This window comes from Osmerus eperlanus, chromosome 24 (assembly GCF_963692335.1).
Source record: "Osmerus eperlanus chromosome 24, fOsmEpe2.1, whole genome shotgun sequence".
Lineage (NCBI taxonomy): Eukaryota > Metazoa > Chordata > Actinopteri > Osmeriformes > Osmeridae > Osmerus > Osmerus eperlanus.
The window spans coordinates 9,875,098-9,902,365 of NC_085041.1; the positions used below are offsets into that span (position 1 = coordinate 9,875,098).

The 27,268-nt window shown below is 42.5% G+C and overlaps 1 protein-coding gene across 5 annotated transcripts in view; it reads left to right on the forward strand.

Moving 5' to 3' along the window:
• negr1 (neuronal growth regulator 1) overlaps positions 1-27,268 on the forward strand; it is a 227,218-nt gene that overhangs the window by 75,963 nt on the left and 123,987 nt on the right. For all 5 annotated transcript variants that reach the window (XM_062451018.1, XM_062451019.1, XM_062451020.1 and 2 more), the window contains exon 3: positions 23,830-23,955. In XM_062451018.1, coding sequence (XP_062307002.1) covers positions 23,830-23,955 — 126 coding nt within the window. The remainder of the gene's footprint in view (positions 1-23,829; positions 23,956-27,268) is intronic.

Consider the following 27,268-nt stretch of genomic DNA (forward strand, 5'->3'; position numbering starts at 1 on the left):
GACTTAAGAATACATCCATTCCAGACACAGAAGGTGCTCTGATTTGAATTTACAACATATTTATTTGACCAAGAAGTACACACACAAATTTAAATTAAATAAATAAATTAGCATCACATGACAATGCCAGAAAAGTAATACATTCCAGTTTCACAAAGAGAAACAATGTGCTTGAATGCTCGAGCTACTAAAAAGTGCAAATAAAATGTGTGTCTGTTACTTGTAAACTGCATCAGATTTTGCATCATAAAAACTATTAAAAGAATTATGCCAACTACTGAACCAAATAATCAGCAGTCTCAACAGCAACTACATTACCTGTAACCTCCTGGATGTGTACACATTACTCTTTGGCTATATTTTTGACATCAGATTTTATTTTCTCTGGTGCCTGGCACAGATAGAGTATCTCTGTTTGATTGCCATAAAACCCACATAGGTTAAACAGTTAAAAGTTTACACCTTCAGCTGTTAACACTGTGTTGGCTTGAACTACCTGAATATATTTGTTCAGGAATAAAAATACAAATAAAGTCTTCACAACCAAATCAGAATCAACCAATGCTTATTTACTTATCAAAATGCTCTGTGTGTGTTTGTACAGTACATGCTTGCTTCTTGCATGTCTGTTCAGGCCAGCCATTAACTACTACTTAGGCTTGTTTACTTTGAGGAAAGCGCTTCTTTCCAAAATGGTCCTAGCCCTGTTCCTGCGGCCACAAGAGAGGTAACCAGTTACACTTAAGACCCTCTCTGTAAATGCCTGAGAGGCTGGCATCGCCAGGAGGTCCAAGGCCAGAGGTTTCAGTGTTGGAAACGCAGTGGAACAACACTGAGTTATACCATGGTCTGGGTGAATACTCGATTCTGATTGGCTGCAGGGGTGTCCATTATCGGGTGATAACGGACACCTACTACGTCATTGCAGCAAAACTGTCTTTTCACCATTCTAAATTATTGCGCTGGCTACATATATGAGCCTGTACAAAGTGTCTGAAATAAGTAACCATAACAACAGGGACCGAGTCAAAGCCTCCATTTACAATTTTGAAAGACTTTAACAAGCTAACTTGTATTTACAATGAGTGACTTCAATATTTATTTTAACCTATTTGAAAAATGTTACTTTTCTGAATGTAATGCGTCAGTGTCACGTAACCGCTCATCTCACATCCCATTCGCTATTCAATCTACTGCAGACAGGCTGCGGCCAACATGACAGTAGCAGCAACTCTACACAAGGACGATTATTTTCTTCTTAAAAATCTTGATTTTATCTTTATCTTTGATTTGGGGACAATGACATGGCTCGATAGCTGGCTAGTCATGTTGTTAAACATACTGTCAAATTATAATTACTGTTTGGAGAAAATCTCACATCCATTTGCTATTCAACTCGCTCCACAGGCTGCGGCCGTACTGTAGCCTAGTACTAGCATATGGCCGATACTTTGTTCGTGAAAATCGATTGATTTTGGGATAGTGACATGGCTGGTTAGCTAGACAATCTTCTTCTCAAACATACTGTACAATTATATTTACTGTTTGTCAACCGTACACAATGTTATTGCCTTTGAATCTTGCTAGCATAACGTTAGCTTTCGGGCTAATAGCTCAGCCAAAGGAAAGCCGGTGTTGGTTCTATGAGCTGAGCGGACTAGAATTATCAGAGTTTGCTAACGTTAGATTTCTATTGCAAAACACCTGAAAACATAAATTAATGTTTGTAAAAAAATATTGTTGGCAAGTGACCATGGTATAAGCGGGATAATGCCCTTTGAGGTGTCCAATATCACCTGATAATGGACTCCGCGGAAGCAACCGTTCACGCCTCCGCATCGTCCATTATCAGGTGATATTGGACACCTCGTCGGGCATTATCCCTTACTTAACCAATACTCGATGCCGGATTCCTCAACCTCAGCACTAGTAGCAGCAGTCTGGTGGGACTCAAGGCCGCAGTATGCTTCTCCGACTCCGTTAACGGATGGGCGGGCATACGGATACCGATGGATAGACTGCGTTTATGGTATCTCCGTAGGCTGTGGGTGTTGAAAACAATTAACTCCTAGAAGAGTGTTTATTTACCTAGGTTATCGAGAAGTCGGAGCAAATTTACAAATGAGCCGTTTCATCAATAAAATATGCACATTTTCAGCAACTACACTGCACATTTCTCGTCACATTTTAATTCAGATGCTGATTTACATGTATGTTTAGCTGAAATATGAATTATAAAAACTTAAAGCAATGGCGGTCAAAGGATTCTGTTCGTCCTGTTTATCACGGCAACCCCGCCCCTGACGCAAGCGGTTCTTAATACTGACCAATCACAGCCAAGGGGGTATCCGTAACTATCCAAAATTATGACTGATAGTTAGAAAATTCAGGAGGTGCACGTCGAGCTCTCCGGGGCTCTCGGAGAGCTCGGAGAGGGCGTTCCCCGTAGAGGAGGGCGTTCCCATGTGTCCGTTTTTTTGGAAAACGGAGAAGCATATATCGGCCTTGTAGGCCTGTAGCCTATCCACTGCGCTATCCCCTCCTCTTTGGTATGTCACTCTGGAGAGTTATTGTTGTAACTCTTTGTGGCAAAGAAATCCTGAGCACTAGTTGGCTTGTCCATCTTTGGTGGGACTTGCTTCACTGGTGCTATTTCTGGAATCTAGCTAGGAATAGATAAAATGTCAGGACAGATGCAGCCTCTGGAAAATCTAACTTTTGTAAATATGAAGTAGCATAAATCCTTGCTATGATTTTACCATAGTAAATCAACCCCTGAGTGAGTGACTTGACTGTCAGTAAAATAAAATAAAAGTCTACATAATCAAAACAGAAGTAGTCTCGGGAGGAACGTTAATGCCAATACCATTTGTTTAAATGTATGTATTGGTCTACAATAAAGTATTCAAAGTCATGTTGTTGATGCCAAATTCAGTTCAGTGTGATTACTATGTGAATGACAAAACTAACTACAGTATTTGGCTAACAAGGGATGCTTAGTACACATGGAGTCAGTCAGTCAGGTAGGAACTAAGAACCCACTTTACACTCTCACACAAACAAATACACACACACACACACAGTACACACACTAGTCACACATGTTAACCCACTTTACTCTCTCACAAACAAATATACACACACAGGCTGGTCACACGTGTCTCAGTCGTTTTCAACTCCAGTGGCGTTTAAAGCTAATGTCAAAATGAGACATTAACCACAGCCTCATGAATTGGCATGAGTTTTATAAAATAGAAAGTAACATTACATTTATGTCTTGACTTACCTCAATTTCATTATGGAATGCCTTCCTTTAAGGTTTGTGGTGTTTTTTCCTGTGATTTTGTGGCCGCATTTCTCACCATCTTTTTCCACAACACATACTGTTTCTTTTCCACTTCTACGTATTGAAAGTTCATCCAAATGTCGTTTCTTCTTTTTCTCCCCAAGACGTACCACGGCTGGCCGGCCATCGGTCCTTTTCTCTGTGTCAGACTTAATTTTGTTTGTTGTCGTTAACGCTAACTCACGGCAGCTGCATCTTAAATTTAAATAATATCGCAAGTGGGGCTTGAGGAAGTGGTGTTGCCTGCAAATTTCTGGGGAAATTGTAGGGTGTGCTTGCTTGCAGATGGGTGTGAAAGAAATTTTGGGCCTATGTACAATGAATGTGTTTTAGGAGAAGTTTACAGTTGGTTAAGAAGCTTGATACAATGAATGTTGATTCAACTCCATTTGGTAGAGATGCCATTTGCAGTTTTATGACACCTAACTAGGAGACGTGAAGTCTAAGAGACGGGAAGTCTGGGTGACCTGAGAGAGTTCTTGTCACCTAGGGGGAAGAGACAGTTGGTCTGAAGACAATATGGATTCAACTGTATTGTTCTAAGGATTTAACCAATGACAGAAGAGATTTGGTATAGCTGCATGTCTGTAGGATGGACCAATGACTTTTGAGAACTGTCGTATCTATAAAATGGTCTGTTGAAGAATGTTCTGGGTGGTTCAGGGCCATCAGCTGGGTAGTGCTGGTGGGCTGGATTCTCCCGGTTCCATTCTAGAATGCTAGATGGAGCTGTATGGAATTGTCTTTGTGTTATTGTCTTATGTTTGTGTGTCAATGATGTTATGTTGATAACGTTATAGTGTTTAAATCTACGTCAAATAAACATTAACTCTGTACTTCACCCGACTTCAGCTTAAACGATTGATTCTCTAAAAAACTTCCACGACATGGGTCCGTTTATTAACTGCTATATTTACAACTGATGTGTGATTTACACATATCAGTTGTGTAGCATGTCCCTGTACTTACTGTAAGTCGCTCTGGATACGGCTAAAATGACTAAATGTACTGTAAATGTAGAATGAACTTAACCTATATGACTAAAACGTCACCTTAAGTTTTTCCTTTCTACAGTAGTGATATTTTCAAGCATTTAGCCCACTCATATTGCATTCATTCATTAAGAACCACCTTTGAAACAAGCTGAACCCCCTTGAAACAAGCTTTTCTAAGTAACAACGTTCTCACCGGCAGTATATTAGCTAGATGGAATCGCGATTGAAACAGTACCATCTGCTAACTGAAAATATGCCCCCAAAAAACGTAAATAAGCTTTACATTTATTTAGGCGGAAATGGCTAATTCAAAAGAAGTTTGCTGGAAGCGATCATTGTCAGTAACAATGCCAAATACGACCATTTGATCTTAGACTAGAGCCCTGGGGGGTATTCGTCGTAGCTCGCTAAGTGGTTTAGCGAGCTAATTTTCAGGCAAAAAAAAAAAAAAACGCCCCTCTTTTTGGTTCGTGGAAGTAACTTTTGATAAATCACCATAGTAACATATCAATTAGCACTAACCTGCTCCAGAGCAGGCTAACGTAAGTGTAGCTGGATAAGCTTGCCACACCCCCGGAAAATAACATGGCAGCTCCCTTTTTGAGAGACCCAGTTGACCATAAAGTGGTCAACTTTATGGTCCTTTGATTAGCTTTCCATACCAATAGAGTTCTTTGCGAGTGCCAAGATCCTTTATTTCACACGGATGAGTTCTTGTTTGAGCGATATCGATTCAGCCGACAAGGACTCATTTATTTGCAAGACCTTCTCGGGACGTACATTGCAAATATCACACGCCGCAGCAAGCTTTATGCTTTATTATGAGCTTATGCTGCTGTATGTGAATATGGGAAATGTTTTTTAGGAAATGTCTTGTCTTAGCTGTTGTGCCTGTGCTTTTTATGTTTCACTGTGGGAGAGTGGGAAACGTCATATCGATTCCTTTTTATGTCTTGACGTGAAGAAATTGACAATAAAGCCAGCCTACTTGAAACTTTAACTGTGTTTCAGACTCTGCATAGCCTTGAGGTTTTTTTGCATCAGGTATAGGCTACATTTTTATACAGTATAGGCGATGCAGAAAACATTGGCAAAGCCGCAGATGCATTGCTGTAAGAAAAGTGTACTTGGCGCTTAACCAGCTGATGAATCAATTCATCATATTCCCTGGCCATGTCCCAGTCAATGAAATCAAAGAGGGATTTACACATAGGCCTACATACACATATATAGTACATGATATAAGCGCAGTAGCCTACATATATCCTCATAAGTGTCTATGAATTCGTATCAATTACTCTTGGCCTTGTTTTTATCTAGCCTACTTATTCTGAAAGAGTTGAGATCATTATTTTCGCTAGCAAGATCTCATTCGATTATTAATTTCCATTAAGCCTACTGCCAGCAGGCACATTTAAAGAAATGTGATCTAATTGATTGGGGTAATGAGGCACTTAAGATGAGCCTATACATTTCCCCAAAACTTTCGCATTTAGCTTATCGGCAATTTTTTTGCCAAGCTGCTTGTCTTGCTCTGGCAGCGGTGGCGGTGTTTGACTTAGCCATGATAATATACTTATTGTCTTCGTAGAGACTCATTATAATAGTTTGCTCAGATGGCGAGAATAGCCTATCACCGCTCTCTCTCTCGTCTTTTCTGCCATCATACCGTTAGAAAATCACGGTTTTGGGGATCGACCTTTCCTGCCTTTTGAAGTAGGACGTGCACGTGCAATTTCCCTGATAAGTTTAGCCTGATTGAAATTAACCACATGATTTGGATGCGGATCAGCCGTTGACGAACCGATATTGGCCGGGTTTCCCAGATTCGTTAAGAAGCTCTTAACGCTATGAGCTTCTTAGGAGCGTTCTAAGAGCGTTCTAGAGCGTTCTTAGAACGTTCCTAAGAAGCTCTTAGCGTTAAGAGCTTCTTAACGAATCTGGGAAACCCTGCCATTTGCTGTTCTCACTCATCTCGCTAATGTTAACGGGCTAAAGGGACAATTGATTAACTTAGCTTCAACCCTTACGACGAACGGGGCCCTGCACGGTGGAGAAGCTGACCTCAGTAAATTGTGCTACGAGCAAGCTAGCCTAGCTGCTGTTGCTAGCCAAACTTAGGGGATTGTTTGACTGCGCAGTAAATGAAAAACGTTTCTTTTGACATCAAATTTAGGCTGTAGCATTGAAGACAGCGATGCACCACACAAGCTTGAGTTTAAATACATTATTTAATGTGACATTACTTACTGTACATGCAAGTCTTGATTTGCTTAAATGTAACCTACATTTGCTGCTAGTACACCACGGCACGATAAGATACTCGCTGCACGATAAGATACTCGCTGTGCAACAGCACATCTATGCACGTTGTATCCATGCTTCGTTGCTAACGTGTGCTGACGTTATGACTTAGGCTAGCACTGAGTACCCTTTGTTGACAAGGCACTTTTTGCCACAAAAACTTAATTTCAGCCTAGACCGTGCAACGGAACGTGAATAAAAATACAAGCAACTCAATCGCTACCAAAACGAAACTTTTGACACCAACGTTGTCTATGTAGTCCAAATATTGACGGATCCTTAGGGGGCCAAAAATAAACTAGAGAGGGTACAATTTCTGGGGAATTTGTATGGTGTGCTTGCTTGCGTCGGTTGCACAGGGGTCCGTTTTTTAATTACATTTTTACAACTGATATTCCTGTGTATTTTATATAAAAATGCATACTTATTAATTATAAAGATTACATAGATTGAAAAGCATCTTTTTTTTGCTTCTCATTTACAACTCAAAATACGAGTGAAGCGTAGAATGAAATAGATGTCTCCTCATTTCGCCTGCAAGAGGCAGCCTCATAGCTCAATCAAAACAAATAAATTTGGCAGACCGGTGTAAAAATTGACCTAATCTCTATGACTTAAACTTCCTTTTAAGTTTTTCCCTTCTCGTGATATTTTCAGGCATTTAGCCTACTCATATTGCATTCATTCATTAATAAAGGACCCCCTGCGAAGACTATTCAACGACGTTACCGGCAGTAGAAGATGGAATCGCGATTCAAACAGTACCATCTGCTAACTGAAAAAATGCCCCCCAAAACGTAAATAAGTTTGACATTTATTTAGTGGAAAATCGCTCATTCATAAAAAGCTCACTGGTAGCGATCATTGTCAGTAACAACGCAAAATGCGATATAGCCCTGTGTGGAGAAGCTGCCCCGGTAAATTGTACTACTACGGTACAGTACTAGACTACTGCTGTGTTCGTCTTGGTAGCGATTGTGTTGGTTGAATTTGATTTAACGTTCCGTTGTACGGTTTAGGCTGAAATAAATTATTTTCATGAACAGATTGACAAAGTTTAGGCTGTGGCAATGAAGTTCAGGTTAGTAGTCAGATAGTTTCACCTTTTGAAAGACTTTTGATGTAAGTAAGGGGAGTGCCGAACATGTTCTGTCGCCGTTTGACTTCCTAAACAGCTGTGGAGATGTTTTTGTTAGCTACTCACTAGTGTCTCGGGTAGGCTACAGCGTTGCAGTGAGCTACATTGGTTTGAAACCACAGGTAATGGTAATTTCACCAACAAGTCGTTTACTAATGTCATAATAAATCCTACAACGAAAATGTATTTGTGAGGAATGTTTATTTTAACGATTGAAAACAGATACGTTATAGACCACTGTAGTATGTGTTGCCCGGGCAACACAGGCTAATGTCATGATGCTAATACTTCAGTGAAATAGTAGACTACTGTTTCCGAAAGTAGATGTACTTCCTTAATAATATCAGCTTATATTGTAAATTACACATCACAATTGTGTGTCATATCACAAAGTAAAATTAGTAAATAGTTATCACCCTGGCCTCTTTGCTTGTGGCGTTTCTGCAGCTGCCTTGCAGTAAAGCAGTTAGCTTAACTATCTCCCAGAAGTTAACGAGCTAGTGATGTGTCGTTTGTGAACGATTTGTTCATTTTGAACGAATCCTTACAAGGACTCGGGAGTAACGAGTCCTCTCAAAGAGTGATTTGTTCATTTTCTCATGGCCGCGCATCGGGACTGTTGCATAGGCTCGTCCAAATCATTCGTTCATTTCCCGACTCGGTCTTTCTACGAGTCTTTGGATCATTTTTCACGTGACCTGCATAGGCTCTGTAGTGGTAGCTAGAGGAAACGAACGATTCGTTAATTTCCCGACTCGGTCTTTCTACGAGTCTTTGGATCATTTTTCACGTGACCTGCATAGGCTCTGCACTGGAGGAAACGAACGATTCGTTCATTTCCCGACTCGGTCTTTCTACGAGTCTTTGGATCCTTTTTTCACGTGACCCGCATTGTATTTTTTAGTAGGAAACAGTTTCCTCATTCCCTTTCGCATGGCCGCTGTTTTAGTAAGACGTGAATGATATTCGCTCCAGTCATCATACTGACTGGTTTTGTTATTTCACTTTACATTTACACTAACAGTTTAGTGCAGTGTAATTGTTTGCCGTGATAATTAAATGCTAGTGTGATAATAAATGACCAAATCATACAAACTGTCATGATACATTATTTTAATGCAGCAATTTCTTTCAAAATAGTATCTGCTGGTGCACATGTCATGCACTAACCTACATGAGAATATGATACGTGTTTGCAGTGGATGGATAGCACCCCCCCCCCCCCCCCCCCCGTTGAAATGAACGAATGACTCGAAAAAAGATTCGTTCATTTTACTGAACGAGATTCAAAGAACCAAATCAGTAAAATTATCCGAACTTCCCATCACTATAACGAGCTGCTAAACTAATGTTCTGCTATAGGTAGTCACGTGAGTTTTCGTGACGTTAGTGACGTTAGTAACGTCAGTGACTGTGGCTAGCAAATTAGCCACCGTTAGCTTCACTTTTCGCCACAAAAACGTAACTTGAGCATAAACCATGCAACGGAACGTAAATCCCAATAGAAGCAACTCAATCGCTACCAAGACGAAACTTTTGACACCTAGGTTGTCTATATAGGCCAAATATTGACTGAGTTTTAGGGGGGCAAAAAAAAAAGAGAGAATAAAGGTTGTGCCCTTGCCGAAGGCAAAGCACACCCAATAATAACTAGAGACGGTACAATTTATGGGGAAATTGTAGGGTGTGCTTGCTTGCGTCGGTTGCACAGGGGTCCGTTTTTTTTATGAAGTTTTTACAACTGATATTTCTGTATATTTTATATAAAAATGCATACTTATTATTTATAAAGATTACATAGATTTAAAAGTATATATGTTTTTCTGCTCATTTACAACTCAAAATACGAGTGAAGTGTAGAATGAAATGTCTTCTCATTTCCCCTTTCAAGAGGCAGCCACATAGTTGAATCATAACGAATAAATTTGGCAGACCGGTGTAAAAATTGACCTAATCTCTATGACTTAAACGTCCTGGCTTATAGTCTGGCCATTCAAACCGGTTGACAGCAGTGGGGTTTTTTGGAACTACAGCGAGCTACATGAACCACGTGATCACGTGTCGGCGAGATCAAAGCGTGTTGCAACTCTCTTTTTCTATGGCTCTGGTTAACAGATGCGAAACGAATGTTCTGCTACAGGTAGTCACGCGCATAGATATATATAAAGGGTAGATGTCTTGTTCTCGTTGCTGGACAATGGAGTCGAACGTCCGCACATGGCGGCCATCTTGCTACAGTCAACTCGCTCACCCATAACATTGTGTTGATGCTACATGTACTTTTTAAATGACCATAACTTGCTCAATTTTCAACCGATTTTTAAACGGTTTGGTTTGTTATCATCTTCAGAAATGATGTCGTTTTGCCACTACATACTTATGAATATATATATATTTTGTTTGTTTATAGAACGAATGTTACTGCGTTCGTTTGCACGCTCGCATTAAGTCTGGAACTCCGTAACTAACATCCCGTCAAACACAGAAACTGCATGCATTGGCAGGGCAGCTGTGGTGGCGTATATGGTGGCCGGTTCTGGTTGGCCGGTCTGGATCAAAGTCCAGGGCCTATTTTTACTCCCAGTCCGTCCCTGGCTGCCAGTATATAGCTTATCAGATGCATTTACATTTAGCAGACGCTCTTATCCAGAGCGACTTACAGTAAGTACAGGGACATTCCCCCGAGGCAAGTAGGGTGAAGTGCCTTGCCCAAGGCCACATTGTCATCTGGCACGGCCGGGAATCGAACTGGCAACCTTCTGATTACAAGCCCGCTTCCCTAACCGCTCAGCCACCTGACTCCCTGACTTATCAGTATTCCCTCTTGCAGGGGAAATGAAAAATCAACCGTTTCATTCTACAATTCACTTTTTGTATTTTGAATTGTAAATGAGCAGCAACAAATGTATGCTTTTAAATCTATGCAATCTTCATAAATACTAAGTAGACTCGGGACTGGGAATGACATCAAACGTGAGTTCAGGGTTGCCAGGTCCGGCAAAGATTTCCAGCCCAACGAATGCTCAAAACCAGCCCAAAATGCCTGAAAACTAGCCCAATATTTTTGGCTGTACAACGGAGGAGTTACTACATTTATCCAATCGATGTCTCCATAGTTAAAATGTAAAAATGACTTGTGGATGAATATTTTTTTTGCTTTCTGCTATTTTCACGTTTCATTTGTTCATTACAACAAATTATTTAATCATGCCGCTTCCTATCACAACCGAGACACAGAGCAACAATTACTTTATTAAAGTGAGGAGACACAATAGTAAAGGAAACGTGTGAAGGTTATGAACTCTTACTCCTCGCTCTCCGCCCACAATTTCCCCATCCATGCTATTTCCCTCTCACCCAGCACAGGTCACCCCAAGGCAGAAATGCAGCTGCCGCATGAGGCTAAAAGTAGCCCAAAGATCTGCCACCCGCTTTCAATACATTTCCCAATACTTTTTAAGGGCAGGACACAGAGAGAACATGTGATTTTGGAGACATGAGGAAACATGATATCTATCACATTCATTGTTCACATTTGGATATATTCTAGCTATATTTGACTTGGAAAACTGAGCCATATGCACAACCTTAAATTGTATAAGGCCAAGACGAGCACAAGATGTAGTGGAGTGTACCCTGTCTATCGTCTAATCTCACCACTCCTGTGTGAATTCCATGCCCACTCCCACTCCCAGGCAGATTTAACTTTGTTAGTGCTCGTCCAATGGCAGGATAACCAAATAGAAATGAAAGGTTAGTCCCTTCTGTCGAGGTAGTAAAGACAATATACTATCCGAGTTGGCCTAGGGTTTCAGCGGGGAAGCCAGAGAACTGTGATGCACAATGTCTGACTTGCAGGTAACGGAAAAAGTGAGAGGAGGGTAGAGAGTATTTAGAGACCAGAGTGGGAAACCAGAGTAGACATTGAGCATTCCAGGTCCATTGAGGCATTTAGACCCTTCCAGGTCTTGGAATGTCTAAATGCCTTTCCTTGCCCAGAGACAAAAAGCGGTGTCTATTAACTAAATATTTGATTCGAAATTAAGTATATATAGCCTATCTAGTCTTTAACAAGTACACCCCGCTGCAGTAACAATGTCCCTATCTGAAGATTCAGGGGTCATTTGACCCCTAACCATGCTGCTAACCGGCTCGTCACTTCTAGTGTTAAAGAGATCATACTTTCAGGTAGAAGATAGTGGCTGTGAACATTGCTTTTTGCAAAGGTGGATTAATTTGATCCATGTTCAACCTCTCGTGCCTAAGAATACAGAGCACCAGCAATTATCTTGATTCCTTGAACCTGAATTGAATGTCTGATTATGTGACCTAGAATTTGCAAGGACAGTTCAGTTTAGTAGTCAAAGGCCAAAACCAAGAGCTCTGTCAATGAGGCATACAAATCTGACAAAGGCATTCCAAGGTCCAGAAGGCAGACATGTAGGGTCCAAAACAGGCTGGAAAAACCAGCTGGAATTGGACTGGTACGCTGAGGGAATGAGATGCAGATGAGGTGGTTGCATGGCAAGAGTGAGTTCCTGGATCTGAATTGACGATTGCTGAAATTTGATGTCAAGGCATGAGAATGAAAATCAGATGAAGGTAACTTTGTGTGGTTTGTTAGGGTTCCTCCGGTAGGAGGGAACCTATTGGTATTGTTGGTATTATTATTATTAGGGTTCCTCCGGTAGGAGGAAACCTATTGTTTTTGTAAGAATTATTAGGGTTCCTCTGGTAGGAGGAAACCTATTGTTTTTGTTAGTATTCTTCTTATTATTTTTCCTCTTCTCCGCTAAATGGCTCAATAGCTCAAAGTCCTCAACCCGATTTTTTCTAATTTGGCCCAATGATACAACAGGTCACTCACTACTCCCAGACGGCTAGTGGCCCATGTACGCCCATAGGTGGCGCTATAAGCCACGCCCAAAGTATACGTGATTTCCCCAGCGCCCCATTGCTCCAAAATGCCTGAAAAATTGTATATTTGCCTTATTTCTCATGGGGAACCAAAAAGCCTCAAGGACCCATAAGGTCCGCCATGATGGATTTTCCTGTACAGCGACATTTTGCAAAAACCTTCAAAATCGATCTCCTCTTAAACAAAAGATCAAATTGACTTGCAATTGTGTACAGATATGTATCATTGATGTATTTTAAAAAGTTACTTAAGACAGTTGAATGAAATACAAAATGGCTGAAAGAGGTGTATTTATGTAAATGCACACATTGCCTCAATATCTTTGTGTCAATAAATCGAATATAATTTTGACTGATGGTTTTTCAAACCTAATAGGGTTCAAGATTACATCATTCTGAAGTACCACAAACAATTTCACCTTGGTATGTCAAAATATGATGAATCTAACAACGCTTACCACAGGAGAAACAGCTTACTTTTTTATACAGTAACTGAACATGACAATATTCAACACTGAGAATAGCTCAATGGGCTCAATGGTGACCTGCAAAGCATAAAGTTGTAAGTTCGAATCCATCCACAATCTTTTCGCCTGTCATCATTTTGATTATCTGTTTAGTTAAACAGGATGACATCATTCTAAAATACCATGTGCAATTTCACCTTAAAATGTCAACCGTTTCTTAACCTTTGCCCCAAAGCTGACCAAAGCTAATACTCTGCCCTTTCTATTCATACAATCTCAACAGTTGGTGTGTAGCAGAGAGGATAGAGAGACTGACTTGTAACCTTAAACTCATGAGTTCAAATCCCTATTCAGCCTATTGTTGTTGGCCAAACATGAAGTAGTTTTGCTCTCTTGTTGTCCAACTCTCAATCTTACACAGTGTACATGTTTATAATATTTTGCCTTTGCGGAGGAACCTGCATCACTGCTTGCAGCTATATTTAAAATTACTTCTTGTATGAATACCTTTGCCAGTGTATGCATTACACAACATATATAGAGTATTTGATATTTTTATTTTATTCTTTATTTGAAACACTAAAAATTGTATTGCATTGAGTAGTTTGGTGAGTGTTAACTAAGGCTGTGCTTCTCTTTCCGTGCTCCACATTGGTGGAATGATTACCTCTCCTTCACTACAGTCTTTCCAATGTTGTTTGAAAACTCACCTTTTAAAGCTCCTGGTCTAACTAGTATTCACTTGGCCTAAGCACACCCAAAGCTGCACTACATTACTTCTTGTGTCTGTGAAATTGTCCTTTTCGCCATGTTTTCTGCATTGAGATTGTGGTGTAGCACCGTCTCAAGATACTGCACCCACAAATTTGGACTGTAGTTCCATTTATGCTCTTTTTGTTGCACTGTACCAGGCGTGTTGCTAGACATATAGCTCTACTGGGGCACAGGCCCATACTGTTCAAGGAAGTAAGTTTGATATCAGCTTTGGTAGGGACATCAATAGTTAAAGTGAGAGCACACAGACAATTTTTTCAGCAATCAGTGCGAATACTGTTTTTTGAGCTTCATGTAACATAATACTTTGGACTCATGTTGTTATTATGATTGAGTCAAAATAATAAATATTTAGAAAAAAAAATTAGTTTCTTAAAGGGGTCATTGACTGGGTTTTTGGGGTATTTCACACTGTTCCTTAAGGTCTCTGAATAGGGCATATAACATTGGTGGGCTGAAAATGGCCCGGGTGCTGCTCTATGATCCCTGATGCATCCTGTGAAATAGCCCTGGGACAAAACAAGAGGTTTTCTTCTTTTATGGTATGCTCATGAATATATAGATGAGCTGCGTGCAGATTGGTTGGTTTACAACGAATGAAGCTGCAGAGCAAAGACGCAACACAGCCAACAGCATTCACTGAAACATCGAAGGTGGAGACTTGAAATAAAAACTTACAAATAAATCTATTGTCTACACAACACTGTTTTCAACAGATTGACTAGATATCATTTGAACTGATAACGTTAGTTGTTTCCACTTCTGTTGTTGAAGCCAACGGGATCGACTTAGGTGGGTAACATTAGCACTACAGCTTAGCAAACAAACTATCGTGATTCAACTCAGCTTCAGTTAGCTCTAGCTATCTTGCTGAAAAATAGATCTGGACAAACATGCATCTTGAATTGTAGATTTACATGACAACACAGGTTATTTATTTCAACGAAACACAGTCAGGAACATGAAATAACGTTCACCACATTGCCAATAAACTAAATCGTCACACATTCTACCGATGCTAGATACAGGCAGGATACGTTAGCATTGCTAATAACTGTTAACGACAACATACTACAGCTTGCGGTTGTGATGAACATAAGGTCGGAACAGCACCTCTTTTCAGCAACAGCTTCATAGGAAATCCTGCTTTACATTGTCCCAGGTTTTAAAAACTGTCCTCTGTGAAATGGTTCGAGCAAACGTGTAATTGAGGGTCGAACTGCACAGGGATTTTCTCATAGACAAAAAACACAGCCCGTCGAGTGTTTGGTTCCTTAGGAAGACTCTGAAAAGTGTCAGCATTCCCTGTACAGCCTGCATACTGCATTTACGATGGTCCATTTTCAATATCCTTTCAAAACTTCCAAACTTTCTCCTTTGTAATTCCCGTGGAAGTACACAGAGCAGCGCACAGCTAAACTAGTGTCTGAGATCCTGGGCCAGAACACCAGGGGGCTGGTCTGAATGTAAGCGTTGGGGCGTGACAAAGGCGATGCTACATTTGTGACGTCACAAATTCAGCTTTTTCGAAACCGATCGTTTTACAGCTGCAGTTTCAAGTTGTGAGATTTAGATAGGAAATAGATGTCAATGGACTTTGAGGTTCACTGTATGTCCATTTTACCCCCTGAACTGTCGTTATTCAACTATGACGAGGTAAAATCGGTTTGCAATCAATGTCCCCTTTAATGGTTTCTTAGCCTACCTTAATTATGACTTGCGTGCCGACACCTGGACTTATGTGTGAGCGCTGCAGTGGCTATTATAGCCAGTGTTGGGGAGTAACGGAATACATGTACCGGCGTTACGTATTCAGAATACAAATTATGAGTAACTGTAATCAGTTACAGTTACAATTTCAAAAGTTGGTATTTAGAATACAATTACATTGTTGAAATCAATAGATTACATTACGATATAATCTGTTTCATGAGTTTAGAATCAGAATCAGAATGGGATTTGTTTGCCATGAAAGTATGCACAGACAAGGAATTTGCTTTGGCAGGAAGGTGCATACAATAAACATATAGGGACCTCAAATTTAAATATGTGGACTATCTATACTAAGGGTACATAAACTAGCAGTACTAAGTAGAATGAGAATTTAATAAAATAAACAATAAAATAAAATATAAGTTGCCTAATTTACAATATAAAAGTAAAAAAAATACAATTATTACAAAAAATACAAATGTACAAGATACAATTTTGTAATGCAGTGCAAAAAGCAGTGTGTTTTAAGCAGGAAGTCATTAGAGTCAGTGTGGTCCCTTGGCCTTGTTGAAGAGGCCAACAGCGGAAGGGAAGAAACTGTTTTTGTGGCGTGAGGTATTGGTCCTGATGGACCGCAGCCTTCTGCCGGAGGGGAGTGACTGAAACAGGGAGTGTCCAGGGTGGGAGGAGTCGGCCACAATCTTCCTCGCTCGCTTCAGGGTACTCGAGGTGTGCAAGTCCTCGAGGGTAGGCAGATTGCAGCCAATCACCTTCTCAGCAGTGCGGATGATACGCTGCAGCCTGCTCTTGTCCTTGGCAGTGGCAGCAGCGTACCAGACGGTGATGGAGGAGGTGAGGATGGACTCAATGATGGCTGAGTAGAAGTGCACCATCATTGTCTTTGGCAGGTTGAACTTCTTCAGCTGCCGAAGGAAGTACATCATCTGTTGTGCTTTCTTGATGAGGGAGCTGATGTTCAGTTCCCACTTGAGGTCCTGGGAGAGGATAGTGCCCAGGAAGCGGAAGGACTCACCCTGTGTGACTGGGGAGTCACACAGGGTGATGGGGGTGAGTGGGGCTGTGTTCTTCCAGAAGTCCACAACCATCTCCACTGTCTTAAGAGTATTGAGCTCTAAGTTGTTCTGGCTGCACCAGGTCACCAGGTTGGCCGCTTCCCACCTATAATCAGACTTGTCTCCACCAGAGATGAGCCCAATAAGGGTGGTGTCGTCCGCAAACTTCAGGAGTTTGACGGACAGATGACTGGAGGTGCAGATGTTGCTGTACAGGGAGAAGAGCAGAAGAAAGGACGCAGCCCTGACGTGATCCGGTGCTGATGGACCGGGAGTCAGAGACTTGTGTTCCCAGCTTAACGCACTGCTTCCTGTCAGACAGGAAGTCTGTGATCCACCTGTAGGTGGAATCAGGCACATTCAGCTGGGAGAGCTTGTCCTGAAGCAGGGCGGGGATGATGGTATTGAAGGCAGAGCTGAAGTCCACAAACAGGATCCTGGCATAGGATGCTGGCGAGTCCAGGTGCTGTAGGGTGAAGTGGAGGGCCATGTTAACTGCATTGTCCATAGACCTGTTGGCTCAGTAGGCAAACTGCAGGGGGTCCAGTAGAGGGTCTGTGATGGATTTAAGGTGTGTCAGCACCAGGCGCTCGAAAGACTTCATTACCACAGAGGTCAGGGCGACTGGTCTGTAGTCATTATGTCCTGTTGGCCTTGGCTTTTTGGGCACAGGGATGATGGTGGAGAACTTGAGACAGGCTGGCACATGGCATGTCAACCCAAACTGCGTCAAACCAACCGGCGTCAAACCAAACGGCATCAGAAAAACCTCTGTCAGTCTCAGACAAAACTTTGTCAGAAAAAAAGTTGTCAGGGCTAGATGAGGGAGCTGTTGACTAGCTTTCTGAATTAGCTAAAGTAGGTAGCAGCTTTTACAGTGAATACCGCTGTGGTGTTGTTTCTGTCAACGGGTACAGCAAGCAAACTATTTGTGATATCATACGAAATAGTTGTTTTCTGCAAGGTAGTTCACTCATGTAAAGTAAACCCATGTTTTATCCTCCGGTTGCCTGGAATATTACAAACAAACTCAGTGTTAGAAACACTCAGTGTTAGAAAGTGAAGTAGCCTAATGCAATTGACATTTGTATGAACATTTAAAATAAATGCCTCCACTTGTCGCTAACCTAACTTCGCTAGCTAGAACAACATAAACTAGCAGAAAGTCTGTGATAGTAGGCTACACAACATTTTTCGTTTAAATTTACCCACAGAATTTATGGACTGAAGCATCTCAAGCTGTTATTGCAGCTCTACTCAGCCTGTTATTGTGCCATTTGAGCCTCTCAAATTTTTGCTTCTGGACAATGCTGTCTGAGATGCTTCAGTCCATAAATTCTGTGTGTAAATTTCAATAATTAATCTGTTAAATTTTACTCCTACCTAGGGCTATGCACAGTTTCAATGTAAAATAGCAATTTCAGAATTGCTAGGCTTACTCTGTGGCTGTAAAGCAATCACCATTAAAGGCCATATTGCAGGTTAAACACCACTGTTGATTAATCGGTACAGGAAGAACTCAAGATGTGTATATCATTTATGGTGTCTCCAAATGGTGTCTCCAAATGGTGTTAAAGGCCAGTTGTCGTTTTTGGTGTTAGCATTAGCATTTTAGCGCAATTCGGCGATGACGTCACGTTGGGGAGTCGTGGAGGAGATTAGCCTCAGCCTAGTACTAGAATTATGGCGACTGACTGGGATGAAGAAGAGGTGACAAAAACCACTTATGTGCAGGGCCGGGGTGGGTAATCAGGAGAATCGGGAGAGTTCCCGGTGGGCCGCTTCACTTTTGGGCCGGTCGAGGATTTTTTTGTTGTTGACATTTGTCACGTTAGTCTATCTTCTCTTAAAGTAGGCTACACACGTTCCGCATTCTGACACCTCAGCCTCAGCATGGGTTGTACCATGTGAGGGAGTTCTCCCCTCCCAAATAGAGTTGGTTGGGTCCATAGCCCGTCTTTTCCAAAAAGTTTTCCCAGATCGGCTACCGATAGCTAGGACGGGCGGCCCTACCGTAACGATACGCGTCAGGGAGGATGGATGGGAGCAGGGCCGGAGTGATGGCATCGCTAGACAAGGTTTTACCAATTGGAAAACGTCTGTTTATTTTACATAAAGCTCCAAAAACAATTTTGTGGTCAAATAATGGCTGTGCGCGCTCGCATTAACTGTAGAAGTCCCTATCTTGCATCACATCAAACCCATACGCCCTAGGTTGGGGCAAAGCTCCTAATGTTTACAACGTCTGGCTCCGTGCCTGATTAACACTCGGATCGTTAAGCAGTCTCAAAAATGGTATCAATATAAAAAATAATACGATCCCTTTCTGTAATCATGATACCCCCCAGAAATGTTCACTGCACCCCCAGTCAAAGCAGGCTCTATCCGGCACTGTTTGGTATACAAAAAAAAGGGCCTGAAACTCCCGGGCTGAAAAGTGGCCCCCCTCCGGCCCTGCTTATGTGTATGATGGCCCACAGCCGTATAATTTTGAACCAAGTACACATGAGAGGGCAAATGAGGAATTGCCGAGACCTGTTGGCCGTCAAAGCCAATTAAATGGATGGTCCGAGGAGAATGAGTGGAGAGTTGGTGAAGTGTCCTGGTGAGTTGCTATCATTTAGCAACGAGCTCTGGCGCTAGTCTACGAACAGCAGTGCACATATACATTTTTTATTTTACTGTCAGTAAATAGCACCGAGTAAAAGTCAACGTTTTCTTTATCTAGTGACAGTGATCATTCAGGGCCTGACATTAAATTTGGACAAGTAGCCTACATTTACATTTACATTTAGTCATTTAGCAGACGCTCTTATCCAGAGCGACTTACAGTAAGTACAGGGACATTCCCCCGAGGCAAGTAGGGTGAAGTGCCTTGCCCAAGGACACAACATCAGTTGGCATGACCGGGAATCGAACTGGCAACCTTCATTCCCTCACCGCTCAGCCACCTGACTCCCAGCCTACATTTACGTTTCACTTTTCCATGCACAAAAGTCACTTCTGGGTAAAGATTGTGCCTTTGACCAACAAAGATGAGCTGTAATATTATACAAATGATAACAATTGACGTGGTATACATTTTTTAATTTGTTACATTAAACATTTACAGAATGAAACACTTTCTGTTATGTACTGTATTGCAGCTTTGTCCCAATATCTCCACAGACCGTGCAGCTAATTTAATGCTCAACACTTGAACGGGGGTTTATTACTTGAAAGTAATTATTTACTGCGTCTTCGCAGTTCTTCGCAGAGCTCCGCCCCATAGGGGAGCTCTGCTCCTAATGGTTTACCCGCTGCCTAGTGCAGCCAATGACTGAAGATCAAAAAGTATCCGCACCTGTCACTCACACAGGTGCCCTATATAAGGGGGTGACAGCCCTCACTCATCGTCCCAAAAACCCATTCAGCACGGGTTGTTCTGAATTTCAGTGGCTTGAAGACTTTGAGAATCTAAAATAAGTTTTTCCATCCCACCGCTCCCGTGCAAGGCTCTTTTAAGAGCCCAATGCCGGTGCCGTTACCTGGAGGCCGATGGAGACCGCCACGAATTCTGCTTCGTGTGCCTTGTGCCCCACTATGCCTAGACTGGCTGACTATGTGCAAGGCTCGTGGGAGGCGCCATTGATGGCTAACGCGCCAGTCAAGGCGCTTCTCCCGTTCACGAGGGTGAATGGGCTGGGAGAGGCGGCTAAGTCAGGTCCCCCGCCCTTGTCCCTCGTGGCGTACCTGGTGCCAGGGGCGAGCACCTGGATGACGGCGAGGAAGGTGATCCTGCCGTCCCCCCGGGACAAGCTCACTGCCTCTCTGGCAGATAAGGCATATGTCTGGGGTGCGCAGGCAGTGGCTGCTTCCGGTAACGCTGCCCTTTTGACGGCGGCGGTCTCCAAGCTCTCCACAGAGAGACCTGAGGGACTGTTGGCCGAAGAGACGTCGTGGGTGGCCAGGATGGCGTCCGCGGCCAGTGGCGCCTTAATGCACGGGCTTACCTGGGCTTAAGCCCGGGGCCTCGACCAATCAGGGGCCTCTTAATAATAATACAAAATAATAATGATGATAAACGTCCGTATTCGCGGTGTCATTACTCTGCTCTACAGTGGCATCTGGTGGTGTATGTGGAGGGAGGGGAGCCCCTCCCCCTTATCTAAACAAAATGTAACAAAATGTAACAAGAACTAGAGAGGGTACAATTTGTAGGGTGTGCTTGCTTGCGTCGGTTGCAGATGGGTCCATTTAATATGAAACAAGCTGAACCCCCTTTGAGACAAGCTATTCTAACAACGTTGTCACCGGCAGTATTTTTCAGATGGAATCGCGATTCAAACGGTACCATCTGCTAACTGAAAATATGCCCTCAAACGCGACTTTTTGGTCTCAGTCTAGAGCCCTGCATGGAGAAGCTGAATTATGCTACGAGCAAGCTAGCCTAGCTGCTGTTGCTAGCCAAACTTCACTGAGGGGATTGTTTGAATGCGCCAGAAATTAAAAACGTTTCTTTTGACATAAAGTTTAGGCTGTGGCATTGAATACAGGGACGCACCACACAAGCTTGAGTTTAAATACATAATTTATTGTGACATTACTTACTGTACATGCAAGTCTTGAATTGCTTAAATGTATAATGCTGCTAGTACACCACGGCACGATATGATACTTGCTATGCAACAGCAATGCACGTTGTATCCATGCGTCGTTGCTAACGTGTGCTGACGTTGTGACGTAGGCTAGCACTGAGTTCCCTTCGTTGACACAAGGCACTTTTTTCCACAAAAACTGAATTTCAGCCTAAACCGTGCAACGGAATGTAAATAACAATACAAGCAACTTGTGCGATTAGCGTGTGGGGGGCCTCAAAAAATACATAAAAAGTCCATAGCCCAGGGGCCTCAAGTGCTATTAAGACGCCCCTGTCCGCGGCGCTCCACCTGAACCACGGAGTAGTGATTTGCGCTGGCAGAGCGATGGGCAACAGCATAGTTGTTCAACGCCACCTGTGGCTTTCTCTAACAGCCATGAGAGAGGCAGACAAGTCCGCCCTGCTCAAATGCTCCTATGGCTAGCGAGGGCTTGTTCGGACCGGCTGTGGCGTCAGCCTCTGAACGTTTCTCGCGCCTGGAGCAGGAGAGGAAGCACCTGCTGGGGCATATGCCCCTGCAGAAGAAGCCCAACGCTGCTCCCTTCTCCTCTGTTCCCACAGGTGCTTCTCAGAGCAGGAGGAAACAAGCTCGCCGTCCGGTGGCACGAGCGGCCACAGCGACGCAGGCTGCTCCTCCCGCGGCACCTGTTCCACCCTTGTCTGTTCCCCTCGAGAGAGCGGGTTACAGCCGTCCGCCTAACCCCAACTGGCGTGGTGGCGGAGGTGGGAAGAAGAGGAGAGCGTGACTGGCGGCGGGGACCGAGGCTTCGGTTTCCACCCCTGTTTATGTGGATGAAATAAAGAGGCTAGGACTTGTGTTCCATTCAGTGCCTCTTACGGTCTCGACGGGTACAGAGTTGAGCACTTGTACTGTTGTCGAGTGGGTTAAGGAGTTGGTTTCGGTTCGCGAGTTTTCCACAACTGGCGATTCCGAACCATCGAGCACCACGCACGTAGCGTAGTCTGGCCCAGCTAACATGCGTGTGGCCAGACCGCTACCCACCTCCAAGCATCATAACACAGCATGAGCCACATGAGCTTACATGAGCCACCGCTGTGACAGTTCGCACAGACCTCTGGTCACGCTGTGAGACCTCTCGAGGACAGCACTCAGACCTCTCTTGATCAGGGGGCGCAGCCCCAGCCCTTTCGAGTCGACCCCACCTTGGGCTGTGCCGCCGATTCGGTGCACAGCGGCGGCTGGGGTCATACGAGAATACAGCGGTATTCCTCCGCTCTCTCTGCGTTATGCAGAGTGGCGGGAGTCGTGCGCACTGCCATGCTGGCTGGACAAGATACTGAGAGAGGGTTATGTGATCCAGTTCAAACGGATTCCCCCTCCGTTCAGAGGGGTGCAGGAGACACGGTTATCCTGCCCGCTGAAGGCAGTCGCGCTCCGGAAGGAGATGGCGAGCTTGCTGATCAAGGGGACAGTGATCCCGGTTCCCAGAGACCAGGGGAACTCGGGTCTCTACTCCCCTTATTTTCTAGTTCCCAAGAAAAATGGGGAGATGAACAACTATTTTGTATTATATCACAAATAGTTTGCTTGCTGTACCAGTTAACAGAAACAACACCACCGCGTTATTCACTGTAAAAGCTGCTATCTACTTTAGCTAATTCAGAAAGCTAGTCAACAGCTCCCTCATCTAGCCCTGACAACTTTTTTTCTGACAAAGTTTTGTCCGAGACTGACAGAGGTTGGTTTGACGCAGTTTGGGTTGATGCCGTTTCGCCTGAGACTGACGATTTTTGGTCCGAGACCTGATGCCTTTTCGTTTGAGTCTGACACTTGAGTCTGAGATCTGAGGATGTCCTAAAATCAGGGGCGGTTTGGCAATCGGGGATACTGGGGGAATCCCCGGTGGGCCGACGGGGGTGGGTTGGTCCAAATACCGGCCCACTTCCATCACCAACCGGCCCTCCCTCTGACATCGCACCTCCAACTATTTTCCATATTACACAGCTTGAACACGTATAACATGTTGGAACAGAAGAACACACCAGAATAGGTCAGTGTGGGGGTATTCATCCTCTTATCAGCCCCCCTCATGGAACCCTGGCCAGCTCTTTTAAAGGAGGGCTGATCAGGGGTGATTGGGGTCAGGTATGCCTCATCGGCCTCTGCCCAACGGGTCGTTGACTCCCTGGGTCCTTCTGCCTGTTGTGTTCAGTGAGTAGTTGAGCTCTGGAGAGGACCAGAGCCCACTCCGCCACACAAGTAAACACAATGATTATCTCTGGCAATCATAAGCTTCAAAGAAGATGATTTCTTTAACCAAGCTGAACCACATATAGCTGGTCTCAGAATCACTTTATATATGTAATTCTGACTCACTCTTCACTTCAACAATTTTACAAACAATTCAACTGTCTGAACTCACCAGGAATGTATTTTAGTAAGTGAATACAGGGTCACAGATTCAAAATGTTAACTTGTGTGTTTTCTATTTTCTTTCACAGTTCCTCCGAAGATATATGACATTTCTTCTGACATCACAGTTAACGAGGGGAGCAATGTATCACTCATCTGTACAGCCAGTGGAAAACCAGAGCCCACAATCTCCTGGAGACACATAACACCATTGGGTGAGTTCACATCCTGAAATAGACGTTTTACTTATTTAAAATATCACATATTTAAATTTTTAGAATATTTTTTACCGGACGCGTCCGCGGCGCGTAGTTGTCTTTACAGCAGAAAAGAGAAGCTGCGAGGTAGCTGTATTGGCGAGTTCGCAAGATACATATTTGTGTACGCTATTTGTGGATTTGTGGTGTCATACAGCTAGTGTGGCTCTTCTTCTAGAATGAATCTCTCATCGTCCATGATGTAAAATCCATAGATTTCTGGCCTTTTGCCACCGAAGTAATGTGAAAGTGAAATTAAATCGGGAATATGCACACAGCAGTGTCCCATACATAGATTTATTAGTGGTTTAACATGGCAAAATAATATTTAATTGTAGAGCTGCGTGTAGCGCATTGATTCACTCAGCCCCTTCTTGCCCCACTCGCGTTCTATCTCTCTCATTACAACGGACCAGTCTGTGAATAGCCCCCTCTCTCCGTGCACGCTCTGAATCAATGTGTGGGACTAACGGTTTTTACCCCAAAAAAAACGTCTGGAGAATCAATCTGGAGTTAACTAACTGTTAGGCGGTCCAAGGACGGAGCCCTGTGGGACACCAGTTATGATTATGTTAGTTTGTCCAAATATTTTTGGTCCCTTAAAAAGGGGGGGGGCCACATATAAAATGTGTTGTAATTCCTACACCGTTCACCTGATTTGGATGTAAATACCCTGAAATTAAAGCTGAAAGTCTGCACTTAAAGGACATCTTGATTGTTTCATTTCAAATCCATTGTGGTGGTATACAGAGCCAAAATGATGAAAATGGTGTCAATGTCCAAATATTTATGGACCTAACTGTATATCCCTTAAATTCACTCCCAAAAATTGGGTTCTCTCTCGTAACTTTACATTTAAGTATATGAAATTTACCATATAAAATAAACACATTTACAATAAATTCACTATCGTGTTCCTCATGCTCAAAAAGAGTAATCACATTCTTACACTCAAGTTTGATATTACAATTAGTTTTGCACAAAATATAATCTTCCATTCGGGTCCAAAATGTAAACAAATGTATACAATGGTAAAACAAATGTGGTAAAGATTCTGGATCAGTATTGCAAAAGCTACAATTACTTTCAATATCTAAAAACTTGGAGAAATGCAAATTTGTTGGATATATGTTGTGTAAAATTGTAATATGTACTTCTTTAATCTTATTTGTAATACAGAATTTGTAAGGTAGAAGCCAAGATGTTTTCCAGTTAGTGCCTTCAAATATATTGTTCCAAAAAGCTTTTCCTTCTTTCATAATGTGTTACGAATGTTTATTGTTGTATTTAGAACTCAAATCAATGCCATTTATCATCAAACGAGATTCTATTCTCAATACTGCTTGAAACGGAAGATGACGTTTCAATAAAAGTGATAGACCAGTAGGGATAGCTTTCACTACATAATTAAACTCTCTAATTGTTACAAGAAAGGCTTTAACCAGAAGGAATCGCTCATAACTAAACAAAAAAACAGTGCCATCAAATAGATAATGTACATGTAGAATACCTTTATCAATCCAATTCTGTTTAAATATAGACTTTTTCCCAACCGTAATGTCACTATTGTTCCATTGTGAAAAGTTATGCACATAACATAGTTTCCAAGCCAGAAGAGCCTGTAGGAAAACATTTTATAACTTAATAGGCAATTTAGTAATGTTAAAATTACATATAAGCAGGAATGGAAGACCACCCATGTATTTAAAGATATTGTTTGGAATAAAATACAGAATAGAGTCTGGAGTTTTAAGACATTCTTTAACCCACTTGATTTTAAATGTATTATTTAAATCGATAAAATGTAATAATTCAAATTCCCCTTCTTTTCTGGATGCAGAAATTATTTCTTTTTTAGATGGTGGTGTTTGTTTTTCCAGACAAAATTAATAAATATGTTGTTGATTTCCTTAGAAGTCAAGCCTTGGACGTAAACAAACAAGCATGCATGGAAAAAAACAAGCTTACTGATGGTAAATATAGCCAGAACTGTGTGTTGGTTGTCCTTTGATGATAAATTCGAAGTTTGAAACAACTCTCAGTATACCTGAGCCTCTTCCACTAATTGTATATCGCGGGACAAGTTATCCCTTATTTCTCACCGTGAGAAATGGTTGAAATGCGTGAGAAATACAAGGTGTTACTTGAGAGCGTGAGAAATGGATGGAATGCGTGACACTTGAGAGCCCTGTTCATTGTTAAATAAATTCGGCAAATATAACAATGAGTAATGTTTATATTACATAAAGCTCAAAAAACAATTTTGAACACACATCCATGCCAAAAAAAATGGCTTGTGCACTCTGCACGCTCTCTGCACACAAGTTAAGAAATAATGTAACTTTAACTGTTTACAAAAGCCATTGGTTAATTGACATAAAATATGGCCTAAACTAAGCAGAGCGTCTAGACAAGTTACAATCAATTATGGCATATCCGTTCTTCGACAACCCTGTGGATGAAAGTGCTCAGATTATACAAAGAGCGTTTATCCCTTCAGAGACAGAAGTAATGTTTCCCTGACCAGCATCTGTGGTATAGGTACAGCAGGCCCAGCATAGTTTATCTAGGTAGATTAGCAACTCTTAAGGATGGCAATGAACACATAAGAGCAGCCTACCATCCTTAGTAGAAAGGAGAGTAGTACACTAAAATAGTAGAAAGGAGGGTAGTAGACTGCAGTCTATGTAGGTAGGCCTAGACTATGTAGTCTGCTGGAATCACACATAAGGAAGCAAACTCACTGCAGCCAAGCCTTGCCCACTGTTCAGTCTGTCTGCATCTCTGTGTTCCTTTGCATGTGGGACATTCTTGTACAGGATTGGTGACTCAGAAAGGTTTTGCAAAGTCAACTGTATGCCAGGAAATAAGAAGGGTATACCTTGCTTCAAAGCAGTACCTGAATACTTTTTATCAGTTTTCCAGGTCATCTTGAAACACAAAGAATCAAGGAGACTTGTTCAATTGCATAAAGTATGTTGACAAGCCTCTATATTACTTAATTACCTCTCCTTCTGGCTTCCCCAATGTTATAGGTGCAATATACTGTCCCCATGGGTGTAACCAGGCCCACTGGAAGACTCAGGGGGTGACTTGCCTGGTGCCCCCAGGGTTGAAAAAGCGTTTCTAAAATGCCCTGGCAGAAATTAGACCAAGTGCCCTACTGTCTGCCATACACATTGTGAAATATGCTTGAGTGCCCAGGGTGCCCCTAAACGCAATAAAACGTGCCCTTACTTCCAATGGAAAAGAGTGCTGTTATGACGTGCCC